Source organism: Xenopus laevis, chromosome 7L, assembly GCF_017654675.1.
Source record: "Xenopus laevis strain J_2021 chromosome 7L, Xenopus_laevis_v10.1, whole genome shotgun sequence".
In the NCBI taxonomy this organism is placed as follows: domain Eukaryota; kingdom Metazoa; phylum Chordata; class Amphibia; order Anura; family Pipidae; genus Xenopus; species Xenopus laevis.
In genome coordinates this window covers 1,171,645-1,188,354 of record NC_054383.1, presented here as the reverse complement: position 1 = coordinate 1,188,354, position 16,710 = coordinate 1,171,645, and the positions used below count along the sequence as shown (strand labels likewise).

General features: G+C 43.0%; 1 protein-coding gene across 5 annotated transcripts; it reads right to left on the bottom strand.

Moving 5' to 3' along the window:
• Positions 1-1,742: 1,742 nt before the first annotated feature.
• On the bottom strand, positions 1,743-11,025 carry itprip.L (inositol 1,4,5-trisphosphate receptor interacting protein L homeolog). 5 transcript variants are annotated; one of them, XM_018224952.2, is made up of 4 exons: positions 10,787-11,025; positions 10,455-10,604; positions 8,998-9,175; positions 1,743-4,012 (listed from the first exon to the last, which is right to left on the bottom strand). In XM_018224952.2, the coding sequence occupies exon 4, from the start codon at positions 4,003-4,005 to the stop codon at positions 2,380-2,382; it is 1,626 nt and encodes a 541-aa protein (XP_018080441.1). In that variant the 5' UTR covers positions 4,006-4,012; positions 8,998-9,175; positions 10,455-10,604; positions 10,787-11,025; the 3' UTR covers positions 1,743-2,379. The 5 variants fall into 5 exon arrangements, with proteins under 5 accessions (XP_018080441.1, XP_018080440.1, XP_018080439.1 ...); XM_018224951.2 differs by having other exon boundaries at positions 9,025-9,175; XM_018224950.2 differs by lacking the exon at positions 8,998-9,175 and having other exon boundaries at positions 10,787-11,024.
• Between the last annotated feature and the right edge of the window lie 5,685 nt (positions 11,026-16,710).

The window sequence follows — 16,710 nt, the reverse complement described above, 5'->3', positions numbered from 1 at the left end:
TATCTTTATTCCCTATTAATAACTATGGGATCAACCAGCATTTTTACCAACAAGGCTGGTAAAATACCGACCAGATGGCAACCCTAGACAGACGCGCAGCCATTTTGTAACTTTCTCTCACACACACAAACTGACATAGGCCTCTCTCTCTCCCTCACACAGACACACAGCCATTTTGAAACTTTCTCTCACACACACACACACACACACTGACATAGGCCTCTCTCCCTCACACAGACACAGCCATTTTGTAACTTTCTCTCTCTCATACACACACACACTGACATAGGCCTCTCTCCCTCACACAGACACACAGCCATTTTGAAACTTTCTCTCACACACAAGGTCATGTGACCAGGAAGGAGCTGAGGAGTCTGTGTGGAGAAAGGGTAACCGGTTGCCATGGAAAGTTGTGAGGAGAGAGAGGGCACAAGCTGCACTTACTGTCTCTAATCACTAATATGGGGACCATTTGCTCTGTGAGGGGCACAGACCTCTCACAACCCCGAACCGTTATGTTTTCAAGTGAATTTTGGCAATGAGAATACATATAAAAATCAATGACGTTTGCATTGTGAGCCTTCAATTGTAACTTTGAGCCAATAATGGAGATTCTTTACCAAGTCTCCTGTGTTATAAAAACAAGATATAAATATATATAAAGGTGCAATGAAGGATATAAAAGAAAGGAATAAACATTGAGTGCATAGCAATATAAAACATATTTCTGTGTGACGCACAGTCCCAGACTGGGATTCAAAATAGACCCCGCCATTTTCTGCACAAAGAGGCCCAAACAGCCTCCAGCAGCCCAATAAATAGTGACTGTTTATGTCAACTTACAGCGTAATCAGTAGAAAAACCCAACCAATCCCAACCCACCCAGCTGCCTACTCTCCGCCCCCTTCAGTCCCACACTGGCCCACTCCCACCCCCCACTGGCCCACCAGACCATTCTGTTGCCTCCATGCATCCTCCTTCCCCAGATTCCCCATTCAAAAGTAGATGAGAGTCTCATGGGGGGGCTGGGGGATAGTTTAGAACTATAAAGGAAGTGGACCCTGCAGAAACTCAAGACCCCCCAGATATGGTAAAGGAATAGTCTTATAAATTAATTTTTACTATAATGTAAACGGAGAGGGATATCCTGAGAAAATTGGCAATTGGTTTTCATTTTTTATTATTTGTGTTTTTTGAGTTATTTAGCTTTTTATTCAGCAGCTCTCCAGTTCGCAATTTCAGCGCCTATCTGGTTGCTAGAATCCATATTCCCCTAGCAACCATGCATTGATTTGAATAAGAGACAGGAATATGAATAGGAGAGGCCTGAGTTGAAAGATCAGGAATAAAAAGTAGCAATAACAATACATTTGTAGCCTTACAGGGCATTTGTTTTTTAGATGGGGTCAGTGACCCTCGTTTGGAAGCTGGAATGGGTAAGAAGAAGAATATTTCAAAAACTATAAAAAAGAAAAAAAAATGAAGGCCAATTGCAAAGTTGCTTACCTTAAAGACAAACCACCTCTTTAACCATCCTGGGTTAAATCTACCACACCAGGAGTCTGCGCTATATATAGTCATTGTGCCAAGCGGTAATCTGGCATGAGTCCAATCACTCATGATACTGAGCACCAACAAACACACCCTATTGGATAAGCAGCCTATCAGAGCATCATTAGGCTGAGTTAAAGGGAAAGTTCACCTGTACATTAACTTTTAGTATGTTACAGACGGACCAGTTCTCAACAACTTTTCAGCTTTATTTTTAATTATTAGCCTTCTTTTACTTTTTCCAGCATACAACTGAAACTGTTGGGGCCAACTATAAAACAAGAGCAAAGAATGTAAATTTAAATTGTATTGAATCCTACTATTTACTCTATACTAAATGCTAACTTTTAGGTGTTCTTCCCCTTTATAAAAACATAAGCTCAGAGCCATTGATGATGCTAACTACTGGCACATTTAGGCCAATAAATACAAAGTATTGATAATATTGTGGCCCTCTTCTAAGGGGTTTTTCAGGATATCAGTTAAGTTATTTCAGGATATCAGTTAAGTTACCCACCACTGGGTTCCCCAGAACTGACCACCTGTATTACATACACCTTAAGAGCTACACAAAATTCTCTAAACACAAATTATTATCCCTCCTTTCTCCAGGCAGCAGCATTATTGCTTTTTGGTTACTTGCACCACCCTGCTCAGCCCCTTTACTCTTGTGAGTATTTGAACCCACAGTTATTTGTTACATACCACAATGCCATTATATACAGTGTGTGCCCTTCAGTGCTCCATAGCCAGTTGTCAAGGAGCATTCACTGAATGCAACTATATGTAAAGCATATTACTTTCCCCACCCTGGGGGCATAAGTGAGATTACTTGTTCAAAGAAGAGGAGGGTAGTCTCAAGCTGTACTCATTTATCAAAACAGTGGCGTTTTTCAGCATCTCATAGAACATGACCAGTGTCTTCTGATAGAGGTCTCGGTTGAGGACAAATGAGCGGAAAAGGTTAAGGGGTTCTGCAAAATGGAAGCTTTCTGGAATGTTTACACTCCCTGGTAATTTAGGGTTTCCAACCATGAAGTGGTAGAGCTTCTTCTCCAGCAGACACTTTTCCAGCATTACAAACATGTCTCTCAATCGTTCCTCAAGCATGACAACGTCCCAGTCAGAGAATGGTCGGGAAAGCAAAAGATGAAGCAGCACTGTCTTTAGATGATAGGTGGTCAAACCGCTTGACCCGGTGATGTGACACTGTTTAGAATGAAGAAAAGACACTATTTGCAGGCAGCTCAGGTGACAGGAATTAACTGGAAGCTTCTTGGCAATATCCTTGAGGAACCTTTTCTCATATACTGCAAAGGAAAGAACCCACTGGATGTTGGAGTCGTGAGGTCTTGAACTACTTGAGAAATGTGATAAGAAATATAAGTCTGAATCCTCAAACTGTACCACCGGCGTGATATTGAAGTTGATTATCTTTCCAGATCTGAATTTCACTCTCAGGGCCCCTGGAGTATCCAACTGACTGAAAGCCAGGTCAAAATCATACTTATGTGAAATCTTACCCCAGGCTTTTGTTACAGCTGACTGGAACCATTTCATGACCTGGTTGGTATCCAAGAAGTCTGTTTCCTTAGAACACAACAGGTCAATGTCCCTGATTGCCTTTGTCTTGTTTGATGTTGGGTTGTGGAGAAGACATAGCATATCTTCTCCAAGTTTGGTCCTGTCGCAAACACAACCTCTAGATAAATCGTCGGGCCCAATGACCTGAATCATTCCACAGCCTTGTTTTTCTGGAGAAATTGAAGGACTGAAGATCCAAGGTTGGCATCTAAACTGGTAAGGTTCTGGTGGGGAAAACGGTACTATCAAGTCACAGGTTAAAGGCTTCTTCACTCTCCAGTTTTCATACATACTTCCAATACACATGCTGTCCTCCACTTCCATGTCTTCATCTCGGTTACAACTGCTTCTTAAAGCCTCTAGTAAATCATCTGCAAAGCCTTCCACAAACTCCCGAGTCCTGACAGCATCATGGGTTGTGACTCGGATATACTGCTCATAAAAGATAGCCAGGACTGCCTTATTCGGTAGGGATACTCCTTGGCAGTTGTTGCCTAAGAATGGAAGGTCGTCTTCTTCCTTACTGGGAGCTTGAGCATTGCCTTCCTGAAAATCTTGCCTCCATATCTCAATCATCAAGAAAATAACCATTGACAGGGCACTCCAGAAATCCCAAGGTGGCTCATCTGCTGAAGCATCTGTTTTGTCGCTGTCCTCTCCTTCCTCCATCTTCTCCTTCATCACAGTACTGGAGAACATCTGTTCCAGATGCATTTGCTCCGCTTTCAGACTTTCCTCCCGATCCTTCATTTTTTGGATCATCTGCTCATCAGTGGCAGGGAGAGTTGTGTTCTCATTTGGGAAGAGGAGAGGGTGGTTCACGATGGCTGTGACCACCACCAGGCACACCTTGAAAATTCCAAACTGCATGGTGATCCTGAAAAGAAAGAAAAAGTCTCAAAACCAACTGCAAATAATACGTTTCTCTCTTGTATCTACTACTACTAAGTTAGACAAAGATACAATTAAAATTACATTGATGCCCTATCCATTATTGAATATATAACTCACCTAGATGGAGCAAAGTTTTAAACTACTTGTTATAGCCCTTCCACTTACCCATTATTGTATTTGTATATGGGTAAGATAGGAGTTACATCTCATATATACTACTTGTCACAGGCTCCATCAACTTGTATTGTGTTTAGACAACAATTAAATCATTGAAGGCAAAATCTACCTACATATGAGGTCTGTCTCATATAAAATGGTCTATTATTTCACCCTGAGTTCAGTTGTGCCGTTCCAGCAGATCAGAACAACAAACTCTGTGGTTGTGTAGTTGTATCGATACACTGTACCCTGTATTTAGAAGAGGTGGAGCAGTGCAATAAATCCCCACTGAATCAGCAATTTCCCCACCTAAGCTGGTTAGATGAGACAGGGTTGGGCCCATTGCGGAGTATAATTAGTTATACATTGTGTACTGGATCAATCAATAAAGAGTATTCACATGATGATGACATGCTGTTTTGTGCCATTGTCTAGTTCCTAAGGTATGTGGGACCCTAGCAACCAGGCAACAATTTACATTTCTAACATTTTTTTCAAAAAATAAAAACCATTTGCATGAAAAAGAAAGTTAATTTTAGGGTAACTACAGAGAGGCAACCTGCAGGGTCCGTTGGTATTTACGGAGTTATTTCATGCTAATTTTGAATATACACATCCTCTGGGTTATTTCCTCTGCCGCTCTACTCACTCAGGAACCGAGACGCTGCAGCTACGCCCTCTGTCTCAATGTTTCCAATAACAAAACAAAATCTTCCTCTGCCTCCAGGAATGGCCTGAGCCGGGGCATGCATTGCTCCCATAGGGGTGCCAGACAAATATATAATGTACAATATAGCCTGGTATAGAGCCATGCATCTAATGAGCAGTATAGTCGAGTGCCCTGAATCCACTGGACACTCATTGTAGGCATCTCTAAACCTTTTTAAGACATTTTAATGGATGTAGAGCCTGAGTAGTAATATACCCTCTCTCAAGGGGTAGTTTATGGTGCCCTTAGATAGGATGCAAAACAAACTGAATTCGTTTTTGCTGCATAAACTGCAAACAGGAAACGGTGGTTCCTCTATTCATAGAAGTCTGCAGGCCATAACGTTTCCTCTTACTGTTAATAACGAATATGGGGAGATGTATCTATGGATAGAACCTTCCTTCTGCAACTACTACAGTGATCCCCAAACCGTGTGGCTATTCCCCATTAACAGGGCCCAAGTAGTAGATAGGGGGCTCAGCCTGAAGGCCAGTTAGGCTAAAATGTGTGGAAAATGCCTCTATGCACCCCCTTTGTACTTAAAGGGTTTTTTTTTGCCTATAAATAAACTTTTAAAATTATGTAGAAAGGGATATTCTGAGACAATTTTCAATTGGTTTTCATTTTTTATTATTTGTGGCGTTTGAGTTATTTAGCTTTTTATTCAGCAGCTCTCTAGTTTGCAATTTCAGCAGTCTGGTTGCTAGGACCCAAATTACCCTAGCAACCATGCACTGATTTGAACAAGAGACTGGAATGTGAATTGGAGAGGCCTGAATAGAAAGATGAGGAATAAAAAGTAGCAATTACTATACATTTGTAGCCTTACAGAGCATTTGTATTTTTAGATGGGGTCAGTGATCCCCATATTAAAACTGGAATGAGTTGCAAATAATTCAAAAACTATAAAAATAAATAATGAAGACCAAAAGTTGCTTAGAATTAGCCCTTCTATAACATACAAAAAGTTAACTGAAAGTGAACTACCCCTGTAAATTGTAGTCGTCAATGCCATACTACTCCCTTTGCTGCGTTATAATGGCACCTCAGTAGATCCCATTATTATTGACATGGATTTAGAAGAAACATGTCAATGGGTTTTTACACTGAACATACAGAAATACATACAAAACAAACAAAAACCAATACAAGAGGTGAAGAGGGCCCTGTCCAAATGTAATGTAAAACATCTCAAAATTCGCAGTGACAAGATGCCTGTTTGCCTTTACAGAGCAGTAACATTCAAGTGAATCATCTGTGCCACACTGAGTGCAGGGCAAGTGTTGAATTGGGAAAATTCAATATACAGGGGGGACCTGTGTGTATTTCCCACAGTCAGGACCTAGTCTTACCTTTGCTTCGCTCTGCAGGGAATACTGGGAGTCTGTGGGTCCCAGTGCTGTAATTATTAGGGTGTAGCTCTGTCTCCACCCAAACTGCTCCATGCGCTCATTCTGTTGCTGAAGGGGCAGGAACACAAGGAGCTGCCAAACTAAATCCTACCTGCCCACACCCTGCCATTAAATCCCAGTAGGCAGCACCCAGCAGGGCCAGACATGGCAGACTCAGGGCATGGTCTGGGGATTGTTGGGCAATGACACAGCACCCCTAGTTGCATAATTTAGTGCAACCCTTTTGTCTAGGACAGAGCTGCCCCCCTGTGCCCCTTCCACCATCTCTGCTTATTTCCTAATCTGTCTCCCCTGAGTATTCCCTGCATTCCGGGCACTGGGAAAATTCTGAGCATAGTTCCCTGCTGATATCACTGGAGCCGTGTTTTGTCTATTCACCAGTTTCCCCCAGTATGAGCTACTCTTCCCTGTGTGAGAGAGGGGCATTTTACCCTCTCGCTTTACTGCACTACTGTGTACATCAGCCCTGGTAACACAAGTATGACTAATGTATAAGGACTGGATTCTGTGACTGTGGGTGAGTGCCAGGAGAACAGAGGGAATTCTCTCTCTATACAGTGGGTAAGGCTGCCCAGTACTTGTCATGTAACAGTGGCACGGGCTCAGCAACTGATTCACAGCACTGGGCTTCCAGGTTCCTTTCTGACATACTACCCGCATAGAGCATGGATGTTATCCAAGTATGTACTCTAATTAGTTTGGTGAGTGTGATAGGGAAATTAGATTGTAAGCTCCAATGGCTGATGTGAGATCTGTAAAATGAGAGTGCCATATAATAAAAAATCTGTCATTTTGCTTGCCACAATCTTCCAAACCACTGCGGAGCGCTGATCAAGGATTACTCAGGAGTCTGACACTGATAACATCAATTTTCGGCTTCATATGCGCCTGAATAAAGCCGAAAATGTATGTTATCAGTGTCAGACTCCTGAGTAATCCTTGATCAGCGCTCCGCAGTGGTTTGGAAGATTGGTGCATTAACCGGTAAGGAGTGACCGGTGTATGGAGAGTGAGAGCTGCGATCAAGCAGGAGGATACACAACTCCGGGTGAGCTCCGCCAATACCGCATCGGCAGGTGATGAATTTTGCTTGCCCCCAGTGCACACTCAAAGTCCCCATTTTACATGCAGTCCTGCAGAGGAGGAGGATTGCCACTTGGCTTGTTACTAGGGAAGAAAGATCATAGAAACAGCAAGACTGGCAGTTAACTAGAGCCCAAGGCAGTATATGAGTTGGCCTGGCATCAGACACATAAATACCTCTGCATTATTTGCCTCCATGGTTCCATGCGCTGACTCCTCTTCTGTCCTCCACCCTCCCCTCTACCATCTCCACCCAAGAATTTAAACAAACACAATAACCAGAATCCACAAAGAATTCATCCTCCTTTCATCCCCAAAATAGCAGCCACCCACTCCCACCTGCACCTTTACTTAGCTCCATATTCAGTCTGCAACTCCTTTTTTACTAGCGCAGTCTCTTTGCCCTCTAAGCCTTTATTGCCTGTCTCTTATGTGCCTGCACTCTCTCCAGCCTCCAAAATATCCTCCCAACTTTCCTACAGGTCACAATGTAACCTCTATATCTTATAGTCACAGGCAATAACTGTATATTATATATAAGCAGAGAGTAACCCCCATATTTTATAGGCACAGGTAATAACTGTATATTATATACAAGCAGAGAGTACCCACATATTATATAGGCACAGGCAATAACTGTACATTATATATAAGCAGAGAGTAACCCCCATATTTTATAGACACAGGCAATAACTGTATATTATATATAAGCAGAGAGTACCCACATATTATATAGGCACAGGCAATAACTGTACATTATATATAAGCAGAGAGTAATCCCCATATTTTATAGTCACAGGCAATAACTGTAAATTATATATAAGCAGAGAGTACCCACATATTATATAGGCACAGGCAATAACTGTACATTATATATAAGCAGAGAGTAACCCCCATATTTTATAGGCACAGGCAATAACTGTATATTATATATAAGCAGAGAGTACCCACATATTATATAGGCACAGGCAATAACTGTACATTATATATAAGCAGAGAGTAACCCCCATATTTTATAGGCACAGGCAATAACTGTATATTATATATAAGCAGAGAGTACCCACATATTATATAGGCACAGGCAATAACTGTACATTATATATAAGCAGAGAGTAACCCCCATATTTTATAGGCACAGGCAATAACTGTATATTATATATAAGCAGAGAGTACCCACATATTATATAGGCACAGGCAATAACTGTACATTATATATAAGCAGAGAGTAACCCCCATATTTTATAGGCACAGGCAATAACTGTATATTATATATAAGCAGAGAGTACCCACATATTATATAGGCACAGGCAATAACTGTACATTATATATAAGCAGAGAGTAACCCCCATATTTTATAGGCACAGGCAATAACTGTACATTATATATAAGCAGAGAGTAACCCCCATATTTTATAGGCACAGGCAATAACTGTACATTAAATATAAGCAGAGAGTAACCCCCATATTTTATAGGCACAGGCAATAACTGTACATTAAATATAAGCAGAGAGTAACCCCCATGTTATACACAGGCAGTAGTTATGTGATCCTGTAGCTCATGGAGCCCAATATAGTGGCAGAGAGTGGGAGTCACGGGGATATTTACTCATTTAGTGGTTTGGAAAGCTTTAACCTTTTCCATGTGCAGTAAATGAATCACACGTTTCCATTCGGGAGAGGAGGGGACAGGGGGGACTTTGGGCTAAAACTGGATCCTTAGGATCACTGTGTTGGGATCTGCCGAGAGCGGATTCAGTTTCAGTAGGAAAACGGCAGGATTGGGTCTGTAAGGGAAATAGTGACATTTAGTGAGAGGGAAATTCTGGGCCCTCCCCTCCATCCTGAATTGTTTAACTTCCCCATAGTGAAAGGGCAGGGGCTTGTGCATTTCAAACATTTAACCCCCTCCCTTCTGTACATAGTGTCAGTATGATGCACAGTACAGGGATACAAGTCAGTATAATGGTGTTGCCTCTTGATGATGGGGGGGGGAGAGTGTGTGTCCCCCTGTGTCTGTGTGAGTTCCCTGGGGGTTCCCTGCTTTCACCCCACACTCCAGAACTGTACAGACAGGATAAATGGCTCCAGATGAAATTGTTACTGGTGTGTCAGACAGGGAAAACACTGATAAAAATAATGGTGTTTGTGCAGGGGTACTTGAAATCTATATTGGCCCTTTCCCCCTGTTGTGTGATCTGGAGAGATAAAGCAGGGGGTTAAAGGGATTGAGTCTGTTATAGGTGCTCGGAGCTCATATAATGCGACTGCAGCTCCCCAGACCACAGCACAGGTGAAATGGGCCTATAACTGCACTGGGGTTGAAGATCTAATATAGGGGGCAAAACTTGAGGGGCAATCATACATAGGTTCATTACAGGGGGCAGACCCTTAAACATACAACACTGACACTCCCTAAACCTAATGTTGGCCCTCAGAGCGGATCTTAAGCCAGAACCCCTGCCATAACCAATCTAGCACTGGCTCTAAAGATCTACCTGGCATGCACATTGTTAACCTGTCCCTGGCATGTATGACTGATTCAGAGACAGAGATCATGCAAATAGCGTGTAAGAGAGAGTCATAGGGACAGAGAGTGCAAATGGGCTATGGATAGTACTTTTCAGAGAGTGAAGACGCGAAAGAGAGAAAGAGACAGTTACAGAACTGGAGGTGACAGAGCAGAGCTTGTGCAACAGCAAAGGAGGCAAATGAGAGTTACAGAAAGATTGTGCAACCGACTGTTACACAGCAAGAGAGAGAGAGCAAGCACAAGACATTGAAAGAGTGAGGTTGGTAGTGAGAGTGCAAGTGTGAGAAGTCACACACAGTATCCCAATAGAGACAGAGAGAAGAGTGTGAGAGAGAGTCAATGTGACACACAGAAGAGTGAGTGTAAAGAGACAGGGTGGGTTACAGGGAGGTTCCCCAAGGCTGAGACTTTAGTTACTCACTGTCTCTGCTAACACTGGGGCTAACACTAACACAGGGTTAACACTAGGGCTAACAGTAGTGCAAGTACAAGTTAGGGTAAAATGAATATCCCTGGTTTAATCCAGTACTCACCAATCCTGGGGTACAGTGCCCCCACGAAATGCAACTGCCAGGGAAGTAGATCAATCCATAGTCAGTATTGTTTGGGGGGCTCCGAGGAACTGGCCCTGCCCGTCTCGCTCCTCTCACTTGTGTCTCAGCAGTTTCCTGGATGTCACATCTCTAGAGAAAAGCCACAGAGTGAACTTTCTGCAGTCAGCGAGGAGTTAAAGAGCACAGCTTCCTAACACGCTCTATGTGAGCACTTACACCCTTAATGCCCCCCAACTCTTGTGCCCTTTCCCCTAAAGCCCAATAGAAACTAGAACAGAACCCCCTCAATTGTATCTGTGAATGAAACTTACTGCACAACTCACGGTACATTCTCTGCATTGCCAGACAGTCCGCTCAGCAGCACATCAGGGGTTACAGAAGTGTTGGTGCAAACGTGTTTCACACTCAGACAGAGACACAGACAGGGGAGACTGGAGACTGAGTAATAAGGGCTCACATCTGGCCAAGCTACACACAAACAATCCCCCGCTTTGTGCCCCGCGCCCCCTGCCTGCTGGGAACTGCATCACACACTCCGGGCCCTTGTGGGTTAAAAAGCGGCTCATTTAAATGTTAAAGAAACAGGCAGGCTTTTTATTCTGACTCTTTCAGATGCAAAACAGAGACAGGAAGGGAGAGGGGGGTAAATAATACGTGTAGCTCTGCCCCAACCCCACTCACCCAGGGAAGGAAATCAATAGCCCCTTGTGTGGGTGTATTTAACCTCTAGTCCTGCACCAGCCAATTACAGCTGCCTAAATAAATATGCCCTCGATCTGTCTGTCTATCTATATGTCATCTATCTCTATCTGTCATCTATATATCTATCTATCTATCTATTATCTATCTATCTATCTATCTATCTATCTATCTATCTATCATCTGTCTATCTATCTATCTATCTATCTATCTATCTATCTATCTATCTATCTATCATCTGTCTATCTATCAACATCTGTCATCTATATATATATCGCTATCTATCTGTCTATCTATATGTCATCTATCTCTATCTGTCATCTATATATCGACCTGTCTATCTATCTATCTATCTATCTATCTATCTATCTATCTATCTATCTATCTATCTATCTATCTATCTATCTATCTATCTATCTGTCTATCTATCTATCTATCTATATATCATCTATCTATCAACATCTGTCATCTATATATATCGCTATTTATCTATATGTCATCTATCTCTGTCATCTATACATATCGCCATCTATCTATCCATCTGTCATCTATCTATCTCTATCTGTCATCTATATATCGACCTCTATCTATCTATCTATCTATCTATCTATCTATCTATCTATCTATCAATCATCATCTATCTATTTATCTGTCTATCTCTGTTTGTCTCAAGAAAGAAGTACTGTATTAGATTGCAAGCTCAAGTGGGACAAGGACTGATGTGGGTGACCAATATAAATCACTGAATTAATACACTGATAGTATATTACAGATAATAATATGCATCTATAAAGAAGTTATTAATCTAAAATATAAAAATACATTATCCCCTTCCCCAGTGGGTCCCTCTTTGCTGTTGTACCCCCACTCATGTTTGTTCTGCCCCTGTATAGAACTATTTATATATGTGTATACTGGGAGGGGGGCACAGATTTAATACTGCACCGCCCCCTTTATAACTCTACTCACTACTGTTCACTAGAGGGTCAGTTCTATAGTGAAATGATTTGAGTTTAATGTGCCCCGTTTGTTACACACCCTGCGCTGGTCTGGGGCCCTACATGTTGTTTAGGGAAATATTTTGGGGCACAGAGAGATGGGCACCTGCTTGTGCCCAAGAGAGTGAGCCCAGTGCAAAAACTGAGCAATTTCATTATCATGGGGTTTTCTCTGGGAAATGTAATAATTAGTATAAATACAGCAATTACTGTAATTAGTATTGTTCTCTAGAGTCATAAACACTCAGTACAAAGTCATTATTCACAGTCTGTGGCTCAGAAATGAAGGGCAGTGCCACGAGGACTTCTCTATAGGACATTCGTATTAAAGGCAGAGCGATGGTACCTGGGCCCCTGTCTGGGGGCCACATATGTGGGAAGGGGCCCGACACTCTCTGCATGTGGATGTGGCATTTGTTTACTCATCCCCTAGACTTTACTTCTCAAGAGCAATGGTCCCATCACCTAATGGTGTTTGAGATGTGAGCAAGTCCTGGTTCTGTCTGTCCTGATAACATGGCAGGTCTCCATGGCAACTGCAGCATCACACTTTATTTCTCTTTATCCACAGACTGAAACAACCTGGTCCCCCACTTATATTAAATGGGTGGTTCCCCTTTAAGTTAACTTTTGTATGTTATAGAATGGCCAATTCTAAGCAACTTTTAATTGTCTCTCATTTTTTATAGTTTTTGAACTATTTGCCTTCTTCTGACTTTTTCCAACTTTCAAATGGGGGTCACTGACCCCATCTATAAAAAACAAATGCTCTGTAAGGCTACAAATGTATTGTTATTGCTACTTTTTATTCCTCATCTTTCTATTCAGGCCTCTCCTATTCATATTCCTGTCTCTCATTCAAATCAATGCATGGTTGCTAGGGGAATTTGGAACTTAGCAACCAGATTACTGAAATTGAAAACCGGAGAGCTGCTGAATAAAAAGATAAATAACTCAAAAACCAAATTGTCTCAGAATATCACTCTCTACATCACACTAACTCAGTTTGTATGTTACTCCCTACTCCTGCTAAGGGAGTTATAATCCAACAAGTCCTGTCCTGCTTTATGGCAGCTAAGATTCTAGCTATCTGTATAACAGAACATTCTGTCCCAGTGGCTGCACAGATCCTATCTGATCCCCATTGTAAGCAGCAGTCCTGTCCTGCTTTATGGCAGCTGAGATTCTAGCTATCTGTATAACAGAACATTCTGTCCCAGTGGCTGCACAGATCCTATCTGATCCCCATTGTAAGCAGCAGTCCTGTCCTGCTTTATGGCAGCTGAGATTCTAGCTATCTGTATAACAGAACATTCTGTCCCAGTGGCTGCACAGATCCTATCTGATCCCCATTGGAAGCAGCAGAGTTGCCCTGCTTTATGGCTGGTAATATATATATATATATATATATATATATATATATATATATATATATATATATATATATATATATATATATATATATATATATATAATAGCAGCCTTGTGCTTCTGGGTAATGAGTATTAGAGAAGAGTGTAAGCTCTTTAGTTGCTTCTTAACAAACAGACCAGTATTTTTATAGGTGACAGTTGAGTCAGGAAAGTAACATTCATGGGGAGACAGAAACCTCCAGAAATAGATTTTTATCATGGAAAGAGAGTTTATAAGTGGAAGTTGTCGGCAGCTCCCTGATATTCCTGTATAAGGGAAGCGACATTCCTGGCATCGAGATAAGCGGCATTCCATGACTTACACAGGGGCCCCAGGGACCCTCCTTTCTCACGCCCCATGAAATCAACACGTTTACTGCTATTCTCTCTTTATTTACATTTAAAATCAATAAAGAGAGAACAGAAAAAGTAAAAAGAGATCCTATAGGAGGGAAAGAAAGAAGATGAGCTTTTCAAACCAGTCCAGACCAATATAGTTCATTCAGCACAAAGAAATGTCCCATTACTACAGGGCTGACTGTTTGCGGGTTGCCCAACCAGCCGTCCCATATTTGGCTGGATAATCACTTGCCATGGTTTCTGCCTTGGTACCATATTGTCTATTGAAAGCAACATTCATTTATATTTAAATATATATTTAATATTCATATATATTTAAATCCACTAAGTCTTGTTCTGCTACAACTCCCAGCAACACTTAAAGTGTAATGTGGAGGATTACAGGGGTTGTAGTAGAGCAGGAGCACAGGCTACATCTCAAGCACCGACGTGAGTCTATGAGTATAAATATGTAGATAAAAGTCAATACTAATGCAGTGAAGTATAACCAGAGCATTTATCCCTGCAGCTGGGGGCAGTTCTACAGTTGGAGGGGGCAGTTATACAGTTGGAGGGGGCAGTTATATAGTTGGAGGGGGCAGTTATACAGTTGGAGGGGCAGTTATACAGTTGGAGGGGCAGTTGTACAGTTGGAGGGGCAGTTTATACAGTTGGAGGGGGCAGTTATATAGTTGGAGGGGGCAGTTCTACAGTTGGAGGGGGCAGTTATACAGTTGGAGGGGCAGTTATACAGTTGGAGGGGCAGTTGTACAGTTGGAGGGGCAGTTATACAGTTGGAGGGGCAGTTATACAGTTGGAGGGGCAGTTATACAGTTGGAGGGGCAGTTATACAGTTGGAGGGGGCAGTTATACAGTTGGAGGGGCAGTTATACAGTTGGAGGGGGCAGTTATACAGTTGGAGGGGCAGTTATACAGTTGGAGGGGCAGTTATACAGTTGGAGGGGCAGTTATATAGTTGGAGGGGGCAGTTATACAGTTGGAGGGGGCAGTTATACAGTTGGAGGGGGCAGTTATACAGTTGGAGGGGCAGTTATATAGTTGGAGGGGGCAGTTATACAGTTGGAGGGGGCAGTTATACAGTTGGAGGGGGCAGTTCTACAGTTGGAGGGGGCAGTTATACAGTTGGAGGGGCAGTTATATAGTTGGAGGGGGCAGTTATACAGTTGGAGGGGGCAGTTATACAGTTGGAGGGGGCAGTTATACAGTTGGAGGGCAGTTATACAGTTGGAGGGGGCAGTTATACAGTTGGAGGGGCAGTTATACAGTTGGAGGGGCAGTTATACAGTTGGAGGGGCAGTTATACAGTTGGAGGGGCAGTTATATAGTTGGAGGGGGCAGTTATACAGTTGGAGGGGCAGTTATACAGTTGGAGGGGGCAGTTATACAGTTGGAGGGGCAGTTATATAGTTGGAGGGGCAGTTATACAGTTGGAGGGGGCAGTTATACAGTTGGAGGGGGCAGTTTATACAGTTGGAGGGGCAGTTATATAGTTGGAGGGGGCAGTTATACAGTTGGAGGGGGCAGTTATACAGTTGGAGGGGCAGTTATACAGTTGGAGGGGGCAGTTATACAGTTGGAGGGGGCAGTTATACAGTTGGAGGGGCAGTTATATAGTTGGAGGGGGCAGTTATACAGTTTGGAGGGGGCAGTTATACAGTTGGAGGGGGCAGTTATACAGTTGGAGGGGCCAGTTATATAGTTGGAGGGGCAGGCGGGGCAGTTATACAGTTGGAGGGGGCAGTTATACAGTTGGAGGGGCAGTTATACAGTTGGAGGGGGCAGTTATACAGTTGGAGGGGGCAGTTTATACAGTTGGAGGGGGCAGTTATATAGTTGGAGGGGGCAGTTATACAGTTGGAGGGGGCAGTTATACAGTTGGAGGGGGCAGTTCTACAGTTGGAGGGGGCAGTTATACAGTTGGAGGGGCAGTTATATAGTTGGAGGGGGCAGTTATACAGTTGGAGGGGGCAGTTATACAGTTGGAGGGGGCAGTTATACAGTTGGAGGGGCAGTTATACAGTTGGAGGGGGCAGTTATACAGTTGGAGGGGGCAGTTATACAGTTGGAGGGGGCAGTTATACAGTTGGAGGGGCAGTTATACAGTTGGAGGGGCAGTTATATAGTTGGAGGGGGCAGTTTATACAGTTGGAGGGGCAGTTATACAGTTGGAGGGGGCAGTTATTACAGTTGGAGGGGCAGTTATATAGTTGGAGGGGGCAGTTATACAGTTGGAGGGGGCAGTTATACAGTTGGAGGGGGCAGTTATACAGTTGGAGGGGCAGTTATACAGTTGGAGGGGCAGTTATATAGTTGGAGGGGGCAGTTATACAGTTGGAGGGGGCAGTTATACAGTTGGAGGGGGCAGTTCTACAGTTGGAGGGGGGCAGTTATACAGTTGGAGGGGCAGTTATATAGTTGGAGGGGGCAGTTATACAGTTGGAGGGGGCAGTTATACAGTTGGAGGGGGCAGTTATACAGTTGGAGGGGGCAGTTCTACAGTTGGAGGGGCAGTTATACAGTTGGAGGGCAGTTATACAGTTGGAGGGGGCAGTTATACAGTTGGAGGGGCAGTTATACAGTTGGAGGGGCAGTTATACAGTTGGAGGGGCAGTTATACAGTTGGAGGGGGCAGTTATACAGTTTGGAGGGGCAGTTATATAGTTGGAGGGGGGCAGTTATACAGTTGGAGGGGGCAGTTATACAGTTGGAGGGGGCAGTTATATAGTTGGAGGGGGCAGTTATACAGTTGGAGGGGCAGTTATACAG

Coding starts and splice junctions, on each gene's coding strand:
- itprip.L (XM_018224952.2), bottom strand. CDS start 4,005: ATGCAGTTTGGAATTTTCAAGGTGTGCCTGGTGGTGGTCACAGCCATC.